The 13,891-nt window shown below is 44.6% G+C and overlaps 1 protein-coding gene across 1 annotated transcript in view; it reads right to left on the bottom strand.

Moving 5' to 3' along the window:
* INTS4 (integrator complex subunit 4) overlaps positions 1 to 13,891 on the bottom strand; it is a 38,629-nt gene that overhangs the window by 10,146 nt on the left and 14,592 nt on the right. Inside the window, exons 12-17 of the mRNA XM_075117029.1 lie at positions 11,147 to 11,289; positions 10,012 to 10,127; positions 7,876 to 8,009; positions 6,968 to 7,125; positions 3,957 to 4,050; positions 1,770 to 1,850 (exon numbers count right to left, since the gene is read on the bottom strand). Coding sequence (XP_074973130.1) covers positions 1,770 to 1,850; positions 3,957 to 4,050; positions 6,968 to 7,125; positions 7,876 to 8,009; positions 10,012 to 10,127; positions 11,147 to 11,289 — 726 coding nt within the window. The remainder of the gene's footprint in view (positions 1 to 1,769; positions 1,851 to 3,956; positions 4,051 to 6,967; positions 7,126 to 7,875; positions 8,010 to 10,011; positions 10,128 to 11,146; positions 11,290 to 13,891) is intronic.

A 13,891-nucleotide genomic window follows, 5' to 3' on the forward strand; every position in this document is an offset into this window, starting at 1 on the left:
AGTATTTAACCTCCCTTACAGTAATTTCTTTCCCCCTTGTATCTAGTCAGAGTTTCTCACATTCCAACTTGTGTCCAGAGCAGTCTGGATCAGTCTCATCTATATCCTACGATTAGGCAGTGGTAGAGAGCAGTAAATCCATCCCGAAGCCTTCTCTTCTCCGGGCTCGACAAGGCCAGTTCCCTCAGCCTCTCCTTGCAGGGAATGTGCTCCAGCCCCTGACCACCTTGGTGGCCCTCTGCTGAACTTGCCCCAGTTTTTCAGCATCTTCCTTCTACTGGGGAGGCCAAAACACAACACAGCCCTCCAGATGCAACCTCTCCAGAGCTCAATAGCAGGGAAGGATCACTCCCACACACCTGCTGGCTACGCTCTTGCTAAGACAGCCCAGGATGCAGTTGGCTTTCTTTACTGCTTTGTGTTCAACACACTGTCCACCAGGATCCCTGTGCTGCACATCACAAGGTTCCTCTCATCCCAATTCCCCAGCCTGTCCAGACCAACCTGAAGAGCAGTTGTGCCCTCCAGCATATTGACTGGCTCCTCAGCGTGGAGGAACCTTATCACCCACTTGCTCAGCCAGAATCCTGCCAGTTGGGTGAGAAAGAAACGATGGCAGACTGCATCAAAGGCTTTGCTAAAGTCAAGGGATGTGACATCCACTGCCTTCCCCTTGTCCACAGCACCCATCCCTTCATCACAGAGATCAAAGATGTTGGTCAGGCATAATTTCCTAGAATTATAGGATGGTTTGGGTTAGAAGGGGCCTTTAAAGCTCCTCTAGCCCAACCCCCTGCAGTGAGCAGGGACATCTTCCACTAGACCAGGTTGCTCAGAGCCCCATCCAGCCTGACCTGGAATGTTTCCAGGGATGGGGCATCGACCACCTCTCTGGGCAACCTGGGCCAGGGTTTCACCACCCTCAGTGTAAAAAATTTTTTCCTTATATCTAATCAAAATGTACCCTCTGTCAGTTTACAGCCATCACCCCTTGTCCTGTCCCTACAGGCCTTGCTAAAGAGTCTCTCTCCAGCTTTCTTACAAACCCCCTTTATAGATTGAAAGGCCACAATAAACTCTCCCCGCAGCCTTCTCTTCCCCAGGCTGAACAACCCCAGCTCTCCCAGCCCGGCCTCGCAGCAGAGGGGCTCCAGCCCTCGGAGCATTTCTGTGCCCCCTCTGGCCCCGCTCCAACAGCCCTGTGTCTGTCCCGTGCTGAGGAGCCCCGAGCTGGAGGCGGCGCTGCAGGGGGGTCTCACAGAGCGGGGCAGAGGGGCAGCACCCCCTCCCTCGCCCTGCTGGGGATGCAGCCCAGGGCACGGTTGGCTTTCTGGGCTGCAAACGCACATTGCTGGGTCATGTCCAGCTTTTCACCCCCCAGCACCCCCAGTTTGCCCTTGGGAAATGCATTTTGGCTGTTCCACATCACCTCGTTGACCTTCACTTGTTTAGAAATGGTTTTTAAGAGGAATTGGTCCATAATCTTCGCCAGGAGTGAGGTGAGGCCAAGCAGCCCATGGTTTTTCTGAATGTTGTTCATTGCTCTTCTGAAAGACAGGTGCGATGTTTGCCTTTTTGCAGTTGTCATGAACCTCCCCCACTTGCCTCATCCTCAAAAGATGAGAGAAATTACTCCACTTTTGGGAACTAACATGTACTTGGGCAGACAATGGCAGTGGAGGGTCAGAAGCGCATTACTGATGCATGGCCAAGGAAGGCCTCGTACCCAAGGATTTGCCCCCGCACAGACCCAGCTGCTTCTACCCCACCTGTTTTGCTGCAGCAGATGCTAACGCGTTCTGTTTCAGGTACAGAGGGGCCGCCACGTTCCACAGCTTCTCCTGCAAGGCCTACAGAGGAAAAACATGAAACGATAAATACCCAGTTCAGCCTAAACGTTACAACGCTGCGCTAGATGGCTCAGGAGCAGGGATGATGCCGTCTCTCGGCTATACGCCAACGGATTGGTTGAAAAAGCAGGGCAGAGTTTTCTTTTGTGCTTTTAAACACAACGTGGGGAACCAAGGCCTACAAAATATGTATTGTTCTATAAATACACAGAAATACCTACACAGCTATAAAACAGTAGTTGAGAATAATGTTAACAAAACTATGAATTAGAGACAGGCTGAGCCAAATTCCTCAGTACTTTTTAAGGAGAACTTTATGCAGAATGAAGTCACTTATTAGAAAAACAACAGCCTGCTGCTTTATCGCCTCCCCGAAACCAAGATCAGGGTAATCTCAGATTGCAGGCAAAAAGTGGAAACAATAACTGTCCCCAGAAACACACCTACACGGTCACGCTCCTGTTGAGAGTCTCTGCCCCACCAAAAATCCTGGAGTTACTAAGAATACCAAGTGTAAATCAACTACTGATATTCATACTAAAAAAAAAAAACCAAACCCAAACAAACCCACCCAAACAAACCCTATTTGCTTTTTGATTTATGTTTAAAAAAAATGAAGAGAGTTTGAGTGGATGATTTATATCACTGCCTCCTTTTTGAAGCTGCCTGTCCTTAGATACAGCTGAACACAAAGCTGGCTGTAGCCAAAGCTCGAGAACATACAGGCTATATCCTTCGCCTAGGCCGGCCGCAGAATCCCAGTTAACCACCCCTAAAATCACAGGGTATGTAGAGCCTTTAAAGGTCTGGAACCTTTTGAGCCTCGAGAGGCTGGGAAACAAAGATACTCTTTTTCCCCAGCTGCTTCATTCTGGTGGGGAAGGAAGCAAGTGGAAAGAAATCTCCTGAAAAGCGCTGCTCTTACATTCAGGTTCTCTCTGCCACATCAGAATATCTAATTGTGTGATATTACTAGTTACTTTGCATTTCAGCCACATTACTGACTCCTCTACCTCACTGACATACTGCCTGTCCTACAGCTCGAGCCACGCGTGGCTGGTGCAGCCTTTACCCCCCTCTCCCAAACGGAGCACTCTGCCAGATACGCAAACCACGGCTCTCTTGGCTAACATACGCCAGCTCGCTCCAGCCAAGCCCTGGAGAAGGGCAACAAAAACCACCTCCAAACGCTGCTCCGCTGCCCAGACAGCACATTTTCCTTTGGCAAAAGTTTTGGATTTCACTAGGAATGTACTGAACTGTAGCACCACTCAGCTAAAATACCTTCCTTGGGTGATAAATGTATTCCAAGGATTTGAGGGCTGCCACGAGATATGCCAACTGGCAGCTATGCATTTAGCAAAGAAACTGAAATCCCTCCTTCATTTTACATAACAAAGCTTTTATTGAGTCCCCTCTGGAAACCTGTTTGTTGCTTGGTTTAGTTCTTGCTTTACATGTGTATAAATTATATTCAAACACCTGATGAATGCCAGGAGATTAACTTAAATCCTACTGCCAGCTGATAGCTTGAGAAGCAAGAAATCAGTTCCTATTTACAGCAAGAAACTGACTTTGAAAAGGGTTGCTGCCATGGTGTCAAAGTAACGACTCCATCTGCTAATACCTCATAGATACACCATTTCGGCACTGTAAAAGAGAGGCTCAAGAATTCCTTCATCGTTGGTGCCAAAAAAGCTGTCTACAAAACACTGCCTATAAAATCTCCACTTATAGGAACAGTTTAGCAAAAAGCATTCCAGCGGCCACCGGCAAAGAAAAGTTATTCTTGTAACATAAAAGGCTACAGAGTGGTTGCCTCCATTGTGATTTCTGTCAGAAAATAGACTGCGCCGGCAAAACGCCCGTGAACCAACATAAGCCCCCGGTACAACAGCAGAGCTCTGCATTGTCGTACTCGCTGGCAGAGTTACGGCATAAATGAGCTGCCACCGGAGGGAAGCAGGACTATCAGAAATCCTCGGAAGCCGTGCTTTCATCGGAGATCAGCTTTCAGCACAAACTCCAAAACACGGAAGTGCACCGCTAAGATGGACCAGGGGCATTTTTTGAAGAACAGCCCAAAACACCCAGATGAAGCCAAACCTTGATGAGGAGCAGCTGACACTGAAGGTAAGTTGCAGTGAAATCTGCCATCCCTGCCAGTTCTGACTGAAGTTCTCCAAGCCTCTGAAGATCCCTGAAGCATGGGGAAAAAAAAAAGGAAGAAAAAAACACAATTGAGACAGCAAGTTAATCTAAATGCATTCAGAACGCAGCAGCGGCAACGATGAAGCCAGCTATTTCTGCACCTCACTTTTTTCTTATCCTCAGGACAAGCACTAGAAACAGCAGCAAAACCTACAAACCCATTTGCACCTTGGGACTTGGCATCTCCTGCCTTCCTGGAGGCTGACACAGGCACAGCAGCGGAAGCAGTAAGTCTGTCAACCCACATTACTCTGCAGCCCTACGGGAACCATACAGCGTAGCACTTCCAGATTTAACTTAAAACACTCCAGACTTCTACAGCAGCTAACGACCCATTTGTGTTACACTGCTGGGAAATCTAACTATTCCTGTTGACTAGGAAAGGTTGTTCGGAACATGTTGGGCTCAGGCAACCGAGCATATTTGAAATATAGCTGCCTTTTTAAAACAAGCTGAAATCCAATGTACTGGTATTTGCCCGAGGAGCTGTTGTGTGCTGTCTGGTATAAGTGTTTCTTGTAAATCACGCAGCAATAGAAGTAGCTTTTAACTTCACAGAAAAAAAAGACAGTTAATGGAACCCAAAAAGGCTTTAGTTCTCTACTCTTAGACATGTTTTAAAATCAAAAGCGTGTATTAAGAAAACAAAACTCATTTTTTGTTACAGAACTGAAAATAGGTTGGATAATGTGGATTCAACACGTCTCTGCTCTCTGCATTTTGCTTTGATCCAAAGTGTACTAGAATTGTCACTCTACTTCTTTGCTTCCTACAGCATTATTAAAAAGGAAGTTTTTTTCTTCAGATGACCCCTTCCTTTTGTTTATTTTAGATTTATCTTTGCATTCATGATGCAATTCTGAAAATTTGATTCTGCCAAACCAGAAGGTTGCTGAGCACGGACACATGAAAACAAACAAAAAAAAAAACCCATGAGATTTTCTGTAGAATATGCAGCCAAGGGGAACTCTCCAAAGCAGGGGAGCTGTGCCTTCCTTCAGTGCAACAACAGCAGAGCCAGCCTGAGCCCTACACAGTGACTCCATTTCATCTTTTCCCAGAGAGTAAAGAACAGACTCCTGGGTGCTTAATTCCCGTGCCACGCTTAATGCATCACAACACGCTAACGGGGAACAGGATGTCAGCCCTCAGCTAACAGCCAAGCAGATACTCCATTTTTCAGTCGTCTACGGTTCCCAATTCCACTAATTCTATTTCCTGACAAATCTTAAACAGATTTCAACATCCCTGCAAGACAAACAAACAAACAAAAAATCATCCTGTTGTATAGATGGAGAAACTAAACCACAAAGACCGATTCGCTAAAAAGCCTGTCTTGCAGTTTCAGCTGCAGAGCCTGGAGGAAGAGCGTCAGTCTTGAGCATGGCTAGAAATGTAAGTCCCAAGCAGACATCAGCTCCACAAGGTCTGCTCTACTTCTCCCGATGACAATAACGATAAAGGAGGCAGTTACGTCCCACTGCAGAACCCACTGCTGTGAGCGTCTTCTACCCCTCTTCTCTCAGCAGCCCAACTGTTGGTGCAGGAAACTCTTGCCCTCTGCAAAATAACCTTTAAGGTTTTGTTTTGTTTTGTCTGAAATCCTCCCTTTTCTTAAGGGTGGAAAACAGCAGCTGGTGTAGTATGGTTCCTGGGTAGTGATCGCAGCAGGAAAAAAGCCAAGCTAATAATCTCCATCAACTCCAAAGCATTCCTGTCCTTACTGCACATAAGTTACACGCGCAGCCATCTCCAACACAATTCCTATGCTCAAAAACAAAAAACATTCACGGCCTGTGAGGTTTCCAGACCTTCATCGTGCCTACAAGATTCTGGAGGCTCTGCCAAGGGATCACCCGTTTCAAGCGCTCGGTGCATTAAATGCTTTGAGACTATGTTTTAGGCTGCACACAGGAGCTTCAAACAGCTGAGGACAAACCATATAGTTTCACAGTTGGGTTTTCAGTGAGAAGCACGCTCTATTCTCCACTGCAGGTGGGTGTGAAAGCGATTTGCAGCTACACAGACAGCTCCCTGTTTGGGAGGAAGTAAAATAATAAAGCTTTTTGGAATTCCATATTCCAAGCAAAGCATTTTAGATTGTTTTTCTAACTCTCAAAATAAGGTTCTTTTCCTCTTTCCAAGCAGAGGATTCATATTGAAAGGATCCTTTTCAAGTGTTTTGTTTGTACAAATCAGTCCAGAGATGAAATGGAAGATGCAGCTTAAAACCCACAGTCAGAAGCCATACCATACGCCCTTATCTATACAACCGCAGACAGCAACACACAATAATATTGCCTATTCCAGGGAAATCTCTCTCCAATTTTCAAACTGATGAAGAATGCCAAAGTCCTTTATAAGTGGGACTGGTGCTAAGAACCCAACGATGCTCCAAAAGCAGGTCCTCTCGTGCTGAACGAAAGGCCACAGGACGTGGAAACTGGAAGAGCAAAGGGGGCAACCTCTCCTTCCCATGAAAAATGAAACAAAAAACCCCCTTGTGCATGTACATTCAAATTAATATGATCAAAATGAGGGGCTCGTCCAGGGACAGAGAACTAACAATGTCACACAGGCTGTCATCCATAAAAACTGAGAGTGTGTTTTACCATAAGCGAACAGTCCAGGAAGAGCAGCCTTACCCGACTCTCACCATGCTCTGAAAAGATGTCCCCGCAAAACCCACACTGATTATTCAGTGCAGCAGAGCCAGAGCCGAGACCATCAGTTTTGTTTCAAATAGGCCACGAATGCTGCCTTATCACAACACTCTCCAGAAGGCGGCTCGGACTAAGCGCCCGATGGCAAAGTACAACGCTGACATTCAGAGGCAAAGCACCTGCTCCAGAGGAGCTGGGAATCGCAACCCATCTCCCCACAAAGAGGTGGCCTCGCAGCCTTACCGGATGGTAAATTCCAGCAGCTCCTGTATGCCCTGCGGGTCAAGGTGCTGAAGGTTATAAACCCTCTCCAGGCTCTGATGCAAGAACTGCTGGGAAGGATCTTCATGTGGTGTAATACTGGGAGAGACAGGGGAGGACACCAGCTTTCTACCTGGCAACTAAGCAAGAAGAAACACACACGTACAGAACAGTAACACAAGTAATGACATTGCAAAATGCTGTCGTGTTATTTAACAACTACCAACTGAGAGCTCAAATTTATTTCTCAAATATCAAAATTTATATCAAGGCTCTCAACTCTGCACCTCTGTTTGTTAATACTCTCCATTTTATAATCCACTTGCAGAGATCTTGAGGTTAAACTTTTAACATCCCTTTGAGGGAAACATCTTCCTCATCTATGAAGTGTGGCACCGTGAAGTCAAGGGAAGTCCAAGACCACACAAACCACAGTTCATTTTATGAGCTGTAACAAGACTTACGACCAACCTCGGTCCCAACCTGTACTTGCATGCAGGAGAAGCATGCTTCAAAGCAGCAGGAAACATGTCTCACCCGTGAGTAAACCATTTAGGTAGGACACAAGTCAAACGTTGGAAGATCTACAAAGGCTAAGCTCCCCTTCCCCACACAGCCAGAGCTACAGAAAGCTCCCAGGACTCCTGCCCTCCCAGTATTCTTTCCCAACCAGCAAACCATGTGCTATTCTCCCCAAAATATTACAAAATCCATATTGTAACAATTTAATATTTGGCTCTCCTTACTTAACGTACATTTCAATATTCATTCGCTTGGTGCCTGGGAGAAAAACCTTGTAGGATCGAAGTGTTACACACTGACAGACACAGAAGAGACCAGCAATATTTGTAACAGAGTGGCAAAGTGCAAACCAAAGCAGCTAAACTTACTCTTAACGGAGGAACCAGATGAGAGAGACTGTCCCGAAGATAGGCGTAATGTCTGAACGTATGATCAGAGAACAGGGCAGGCATTGTTGGGCAACTTTTAGCAGCATTAAAAATCAGAACCAGAACGGCAATGTCTATTGAAATGGATTGTTAAAGAAAAATAAACAATGGCAAGAATTGCTCCTTGGGGATGGCAAGTTAAAACAACAACTCAGCAACCCTTTCTTTGCTGGAGATTGTTTAGGAAGTTTTTTACGGTTGGAGAAGGCTGAGCAAAACCCAAAGAGGCGGCTGTCTGAGCAGTGGAAAACAAGTACAGAGCACAAACATCACAGGATGGGCCATATTGGAGGAAGGATGTTACTGCCAATGTGGGATGGCTCAGAGACAACACAAAGGACAGGAGCCAGGGATTATAAATGCAGAACAAGCTCATTAGGTGGAGTTCCACTCTTCCTCAAAGCTTACACCGTGCTTACCAGTTTGGTACCCAGGCACCACCTAAAATGGAACATTTATGCCCGAGTCTCTGAAAATTGCTGCATTGCCTATGATGTCCTGAACAACAACCCCCTTACACAGATTTAAAACAAACCAAAGAATCAAACACGGAAAGATGATTCTGGAATAGAAAAAAAAGCATCTTCACAGTCTGAGAGCCCAAGAAATGCGGACGGCAGCCAAAGGCTTTAATCAGTTATCCCAAAGGCTGGGGGCACTCACCTGCACCAGGGCTGACCCCAAGCGTAAGATCTCTAACAGGAGAGCATGAAAGGATCCCCATGCAAAGCTTATGATCGTTTGGGCACTCGCCTGCACAGGGAAGAGGTAGGTTCAGCCACAGAAGGGACTGAATCCACTCTCTCACCTCCTGAAAAATATTCCGCATCCGTGGGCTGCCAAGCATAAAGGTTTCCACTTGACAAACCAACTTCTCCTCTTTACCCAAAATCCTTTCTAAATTTTCAGCTGAAGCTATTCAACTAACCTGATTCAAACCTGCTAAGTGCTTTGAATCAAACAAAACCCTGTTTCTAATTAACAGTTTACTCTGGAAACATACCATTCAGGTCTACCTTGTAGTTTCTGGCTCCCAGGCCTGTCTTAACGTAATATACCTCTGTAAAATGTGGTGGCAAGTTACCTCCAGAACATTCTCTAAACCAATATTTTTTGGTTCAGGACAGGAGGGTGCATTGAGCTAAACAACACCTTTCTCCTGCCCCAATATTCCTTCAGTTCTCAACTCATAAGACAAATATACTCAAATTATTACTCAAGCATCTGATTAAGGGTTAATCTTTCTCTCCATCCGATTCTAGCCCTTTTCAGTTCCCACAAAGTATTTATTTAATCTGTATAGAATTTCTAGCTGCTGGCCTGTGACTGGTGAGAGAAATACGGAGCAGTTTCACAGAGGAAGGGAGTTGTTCCAGTCTAACATGCCTCAGCACGCATCAGAAATAACATTACATTCTGCAATTGCACAGAAGGGAAGCAAGGAGAATGAACAATGGAAAAATGGGATTTTGCATTTCCAAGGCATCTCCTATTGTTAAGGATAATGGTATTACAATAATAGTTTGTATTCTAAAGCACTAAAAGAGCTAACATTAATATAAGGATTTCTGATTTTGAATTATTTCAAAAAGATGATAAATTTATAGCATTATGGGGATTCAGCCACTGCTGTACTAAGAGACGGTGCTGTTCTGTGCACTGCACAACAGTGAGGATAGGAGATATTCTACCTAAACAGAGAACAGACAAGGAAACCCACCCTTCTTATCTAAAAGCTAAAGCATCTTCAAAATTAGTACTAACTAGACAAATGTTTTCGCATCAAAGGACTCACCTGCAATGCCTAAACCTTGACAAATTGCTTGATTATTAACAGATTATTCATCATAGCATAAAAAAAGGCCAATTATACCACACTGGTATTTATGAAGATGGTTCCAGATAACAGTTATCCCACCAGTTGCTGAGTAATAAAACTAAGGGGCAAAGGGATTCAGAAATAGCTACAGGATTGTCTGTGCAGTCTGAGATGGTTTAACAAATGTGAGCATCAGGAAAACATAAATATAAATCTATTACAGCCAAAATGATCAACTGGCTTAATTAAAAAGATACAGGCTGGGTCATCCATGTCTGGTTCCGGAGTGTCAAAGAAGGGATGTGTGCTCAGCAGCTCCGGGACTAGCGGAAGCACCAAGGTGGGATGCCTGCTTCCCAAGAACTTCAAGCATCTGAAAATACACAGATCGAAGTATTTCTTAGTAAACATGTAAACTGCAAAATACAACATTTTAAAGCATTATTACTTTATGTTGCAGGGGTACTTTGAGGTGCTTGTCAGCATCAAAATCCTACTGTCCAAGCCCACTGTCTCCTCACGGCTGAGTATTTGCATTAATATTTGATAGGATCCAAGAAAACTGAGAGGGCAGCTTGAAAAAACAAGCAGTAATAAAAACTGTTTATTTAAACTGTCCAAGAAATACTTAGCACCTGGAGCTATACAACCCAAGAAAAGCTTTCATCCTAAATGCTAACAAATGAGTGTGTTTTTTTCCTCCAGAAATAAAGGACTGAGGGGGTAAAAACCCAACCAAATAACAAAACCCAAAAACCTCAAACTCCAGAAACAATATAAAAACACACTGGAAGACACAGCAGGCTACAATAAGTGTTTCTAACAATACCCAAGAATTCCATCTCAAACCACGTGTGCTGCAGCACCACTTCCTTTGTCGCTTCGATTAAACAACCAAAAACACCCCACACAAACGTTCGTTACTTTTGCTCAGACAGAAGTTGTCCCTCCAACAGCATAAAGCCACATCGCCAAATCCACTTGTCACAACTGACACAATCGGCTGCTGGTAAATATTACTATTTAATGCAGTAACAAGTAAGCACAAAACATTAGTTGCACAGAAGAGATGAGGTTTTAAACTGAAGGTTGAATTAATCTTTTCTGGGAATGCTTTGAGTGCTGGTAGTATAGGGCTGTTTCCAGGAGCAGTCATCAGTTCTGGGCTGCGAGTACAAGTATCGACAAGCAAGAACACCACAGAGTCTCCACATCAGTCACGAATACGTACAATGCTTAGTAGAGTCACTATTCCAATTATATATAGAATAACAGGGCTGTATACCTGCAGTACCTGTTACCTCCTTAGCTAGCTCAATATTTGCTTAATGCCTCAACTACTAAAAAGAACAGGAAAATCAGCAGACACGCAAGGACACTGAGCACACTCACTTCCATATGGATTCTCTGTCTGTGGGATACTTAGTCAGGTTTTTCAGCAGCTCCACCAGCGCAAGATGGATGCCTTCTTTAGTTGAGACATTGGTGCAACACAACAGCTCGTGAAGCGCTTCCCGAATGTCCCTTGAAGAATCCTAAAACAAAAAAAAAAAACAAAACCAACCCAGACACCTTTGAGTGCCAAGAGAGGAGACGTGCCTGCGCATACAGTTCCTGTTCCTTCGCTGAATTCGTACTGGAGGCATCTGAAAAACAGCGCACCTCTCTAGTTATCATAGCTAAGAACAGATGGAGTGGCAGACCAGGCAATGGCCGCAGCATCTCCTGCTGGTCTCATCCACCCACGTGCTTCATTTACTGAATGAATGGCAACTGCTTCACTGCTGACCTTCTCAAGAAGGGCAAAAAGTTCACTATTTGGTTCGGGTAATGTTGTACCCTTAGGCATATGCAGTAACAGAAAAGGAAGGCGCTGGGTAACTCAGCAAAACAATCACCAAAGATTGTTTTATCGCCTTCGGAGAAGCCTTTGTCATTCAACAGCTGAAGCTCAATTCCACAAGCCTTTAACCCAGGGCCCAGCCTCCAGGGGGGTTGCGTAAGCACTGGGGACACATCAACGGCTGGAGAGACCAGACTGACAGTGAACATCTATAGGATAATGGAATTTGACCTAACTACAGGTTTATAAATGGGCAATTAAAAAAAAAAAACAAACAACACACAAAACCAAAAAGAACACCCAAACAAACAAAAAAAAAAGCCCCACACACTTACAAGTTCAGTCAGAACTTTGTTACTATCGCAGGGGCTCCCTAATGTACCACTCCTAAAGTCACATCGCACCCATTTTATTTTTCAGGCCAGCGTGACGTTGTACAGAGAAGCTTTTGCAATCTCCGAGCCGTGTCTTTAGAAGTGCTATGGCTGAACTCCAGCTTAATTAATTACGTTCCTTCTGTCAAAACCCACCTTGTTGTTCCATATCAATGTATTATACTTCCTTGCTATCAGCATTTGTGTGGCACTGCTGGAGAGAGTGTGAAAATTTGACAGGATACAAGAACTGGATGCATTTCAGTGGTGGATTTCTTTTTTTTTTAATTATAATTTGCAAAGTATCAACAGCTCATTCATCACAGTCTTCCACAAAAGAAGAAAGAGCAGGCCTCTTGTAAAGACTCTTAAATGACGGCCAACACGCATAAATGATCAAAGGAGAAAAGCACAGCAGGGCTGCGCAGCCATTCCTTATTTTGGCGGTGGAAGGCAGACTATGACCAGAAGACAGGACGTACTCTAAGGACTGGAATGAAATGACCACGGAGATCAAATACTCCAGGTGAGTTGTACGGACCACTGGAAGGGCAGTACTGAGAAAAGCGAGGCAGAAGACTATGAAGTGACAGAGATGAGCACAAGTCAACAGAAACCGAGATCAAGGACACCAGGGAAAGCAGAATCCAAAGCCTGGTCAGAAAAGCAAGGAATAGCTGGTAGAGTTATTCAGATAAAATCAAAGTGGTGGGGTGAAAACAGAAGTTACCCCATCCCCATCTGCTCCCTATTTACACACTCAGAACAAATTTAGGCACCAAAGTTAATGCTATTTTTCCAAATCCTTTATTTTGGTACAGGAAGATAGATTTTACAGAAAGCAAGCACCTTTCAGAGTCAGACAAGTCCATTAAAATGTTATTCTCACACTTTTGCTATGCTAATACCTGATAATAATTATGAAAATATAAACCATAATACCCATATGATTTATCATACGTGGTGAGTCAGCACAGAAATGTAAGACGGAACCCCAGCCTAACTGGGACATCTTTATACCTTGATGCAAAAGCCCCCAGCTTGAAAAATGTAAATCAACTACACAAAAGTTTGAGGCGCCTGAAACTCATAGCTGCGCTTGCTAATTCAGACCACATCCCATAGCGTTTGTTAGACTGATAAAATAGGTTAGTTCGTTTGCTTCTTACTGGGGCACAACTGAAAGAAGCCACTGTTGCCCTGGGTCAAACAAACAGCAGGTGAAAAGGCAGAAATAGCAGATTTGCAGCACTGCCTGAGGCTGGGAGACTAACCAAAAAGAAGCAGAAACTTGCCTACCACAGGCAGCAGAACGAAAAACCATACCCCAGGGGCTATAGCTCAGCAAATGAATCAGGTCTGAGGGGGAGCAGTTTGAGACAGCACTGTTCATACAGATGAAATCTCCTCCCTTCCCGATCAAAGCCATCAACCAGAAACAGCAGCTGACTCATGCTGTCCCCTGGATCCTGGCTGAGAAAGGCCAGATCTGTACCGCAGAGCACGCTAACAAACCCACTGAGAGTCAGAAGGGAGATCTTGGGCCCACGCCCTGTCTGCTTGGCGAGCAAAGGTGTAGCCAAAGCAGCTGAACAAAGGAAACAGAAAGAAAACAAAGTTGTATTCGATGTGAAGTGGTGCAGTGCGCTGCACCACAAAACAAGACAGAGGGAAACACGCATGAGGCAACAGCAGAGTGATGAAGGGAAGAGCTTTCACGTGAAATTCATCTATTTCAAAAGTATTCTGTTGTCCTGGAGATATACAAGCTGCTAGACCTCAGGAGCCTCTGGGGGTGTTCAAAGGAGAAGAAAAAAAAAAAAACAACAGAAAGGTAGACAGTTTCAGCTCAGAGGAAGGGACTGATTAGGTTTATATAATAGTAACACCTCTAAGAAAGCCGGAATACAATTTTTTAAC

This window comes from Phalacrocorax aristotelis, chromosome 1 (assembly GCF_949628215.1).
Source record: "Phalacrocorax aristotelis chromosome 1, bGulAri2.1, whole genome shotgun sequence".
Taxonomy (NCBI): domain Eukaryota; kingdom Metazoa; phylum Chordata; class Aves; order Suliformes; family Phalacrocoracidae; genus Phalacrocorax; species Phalacrocorax aristotelis.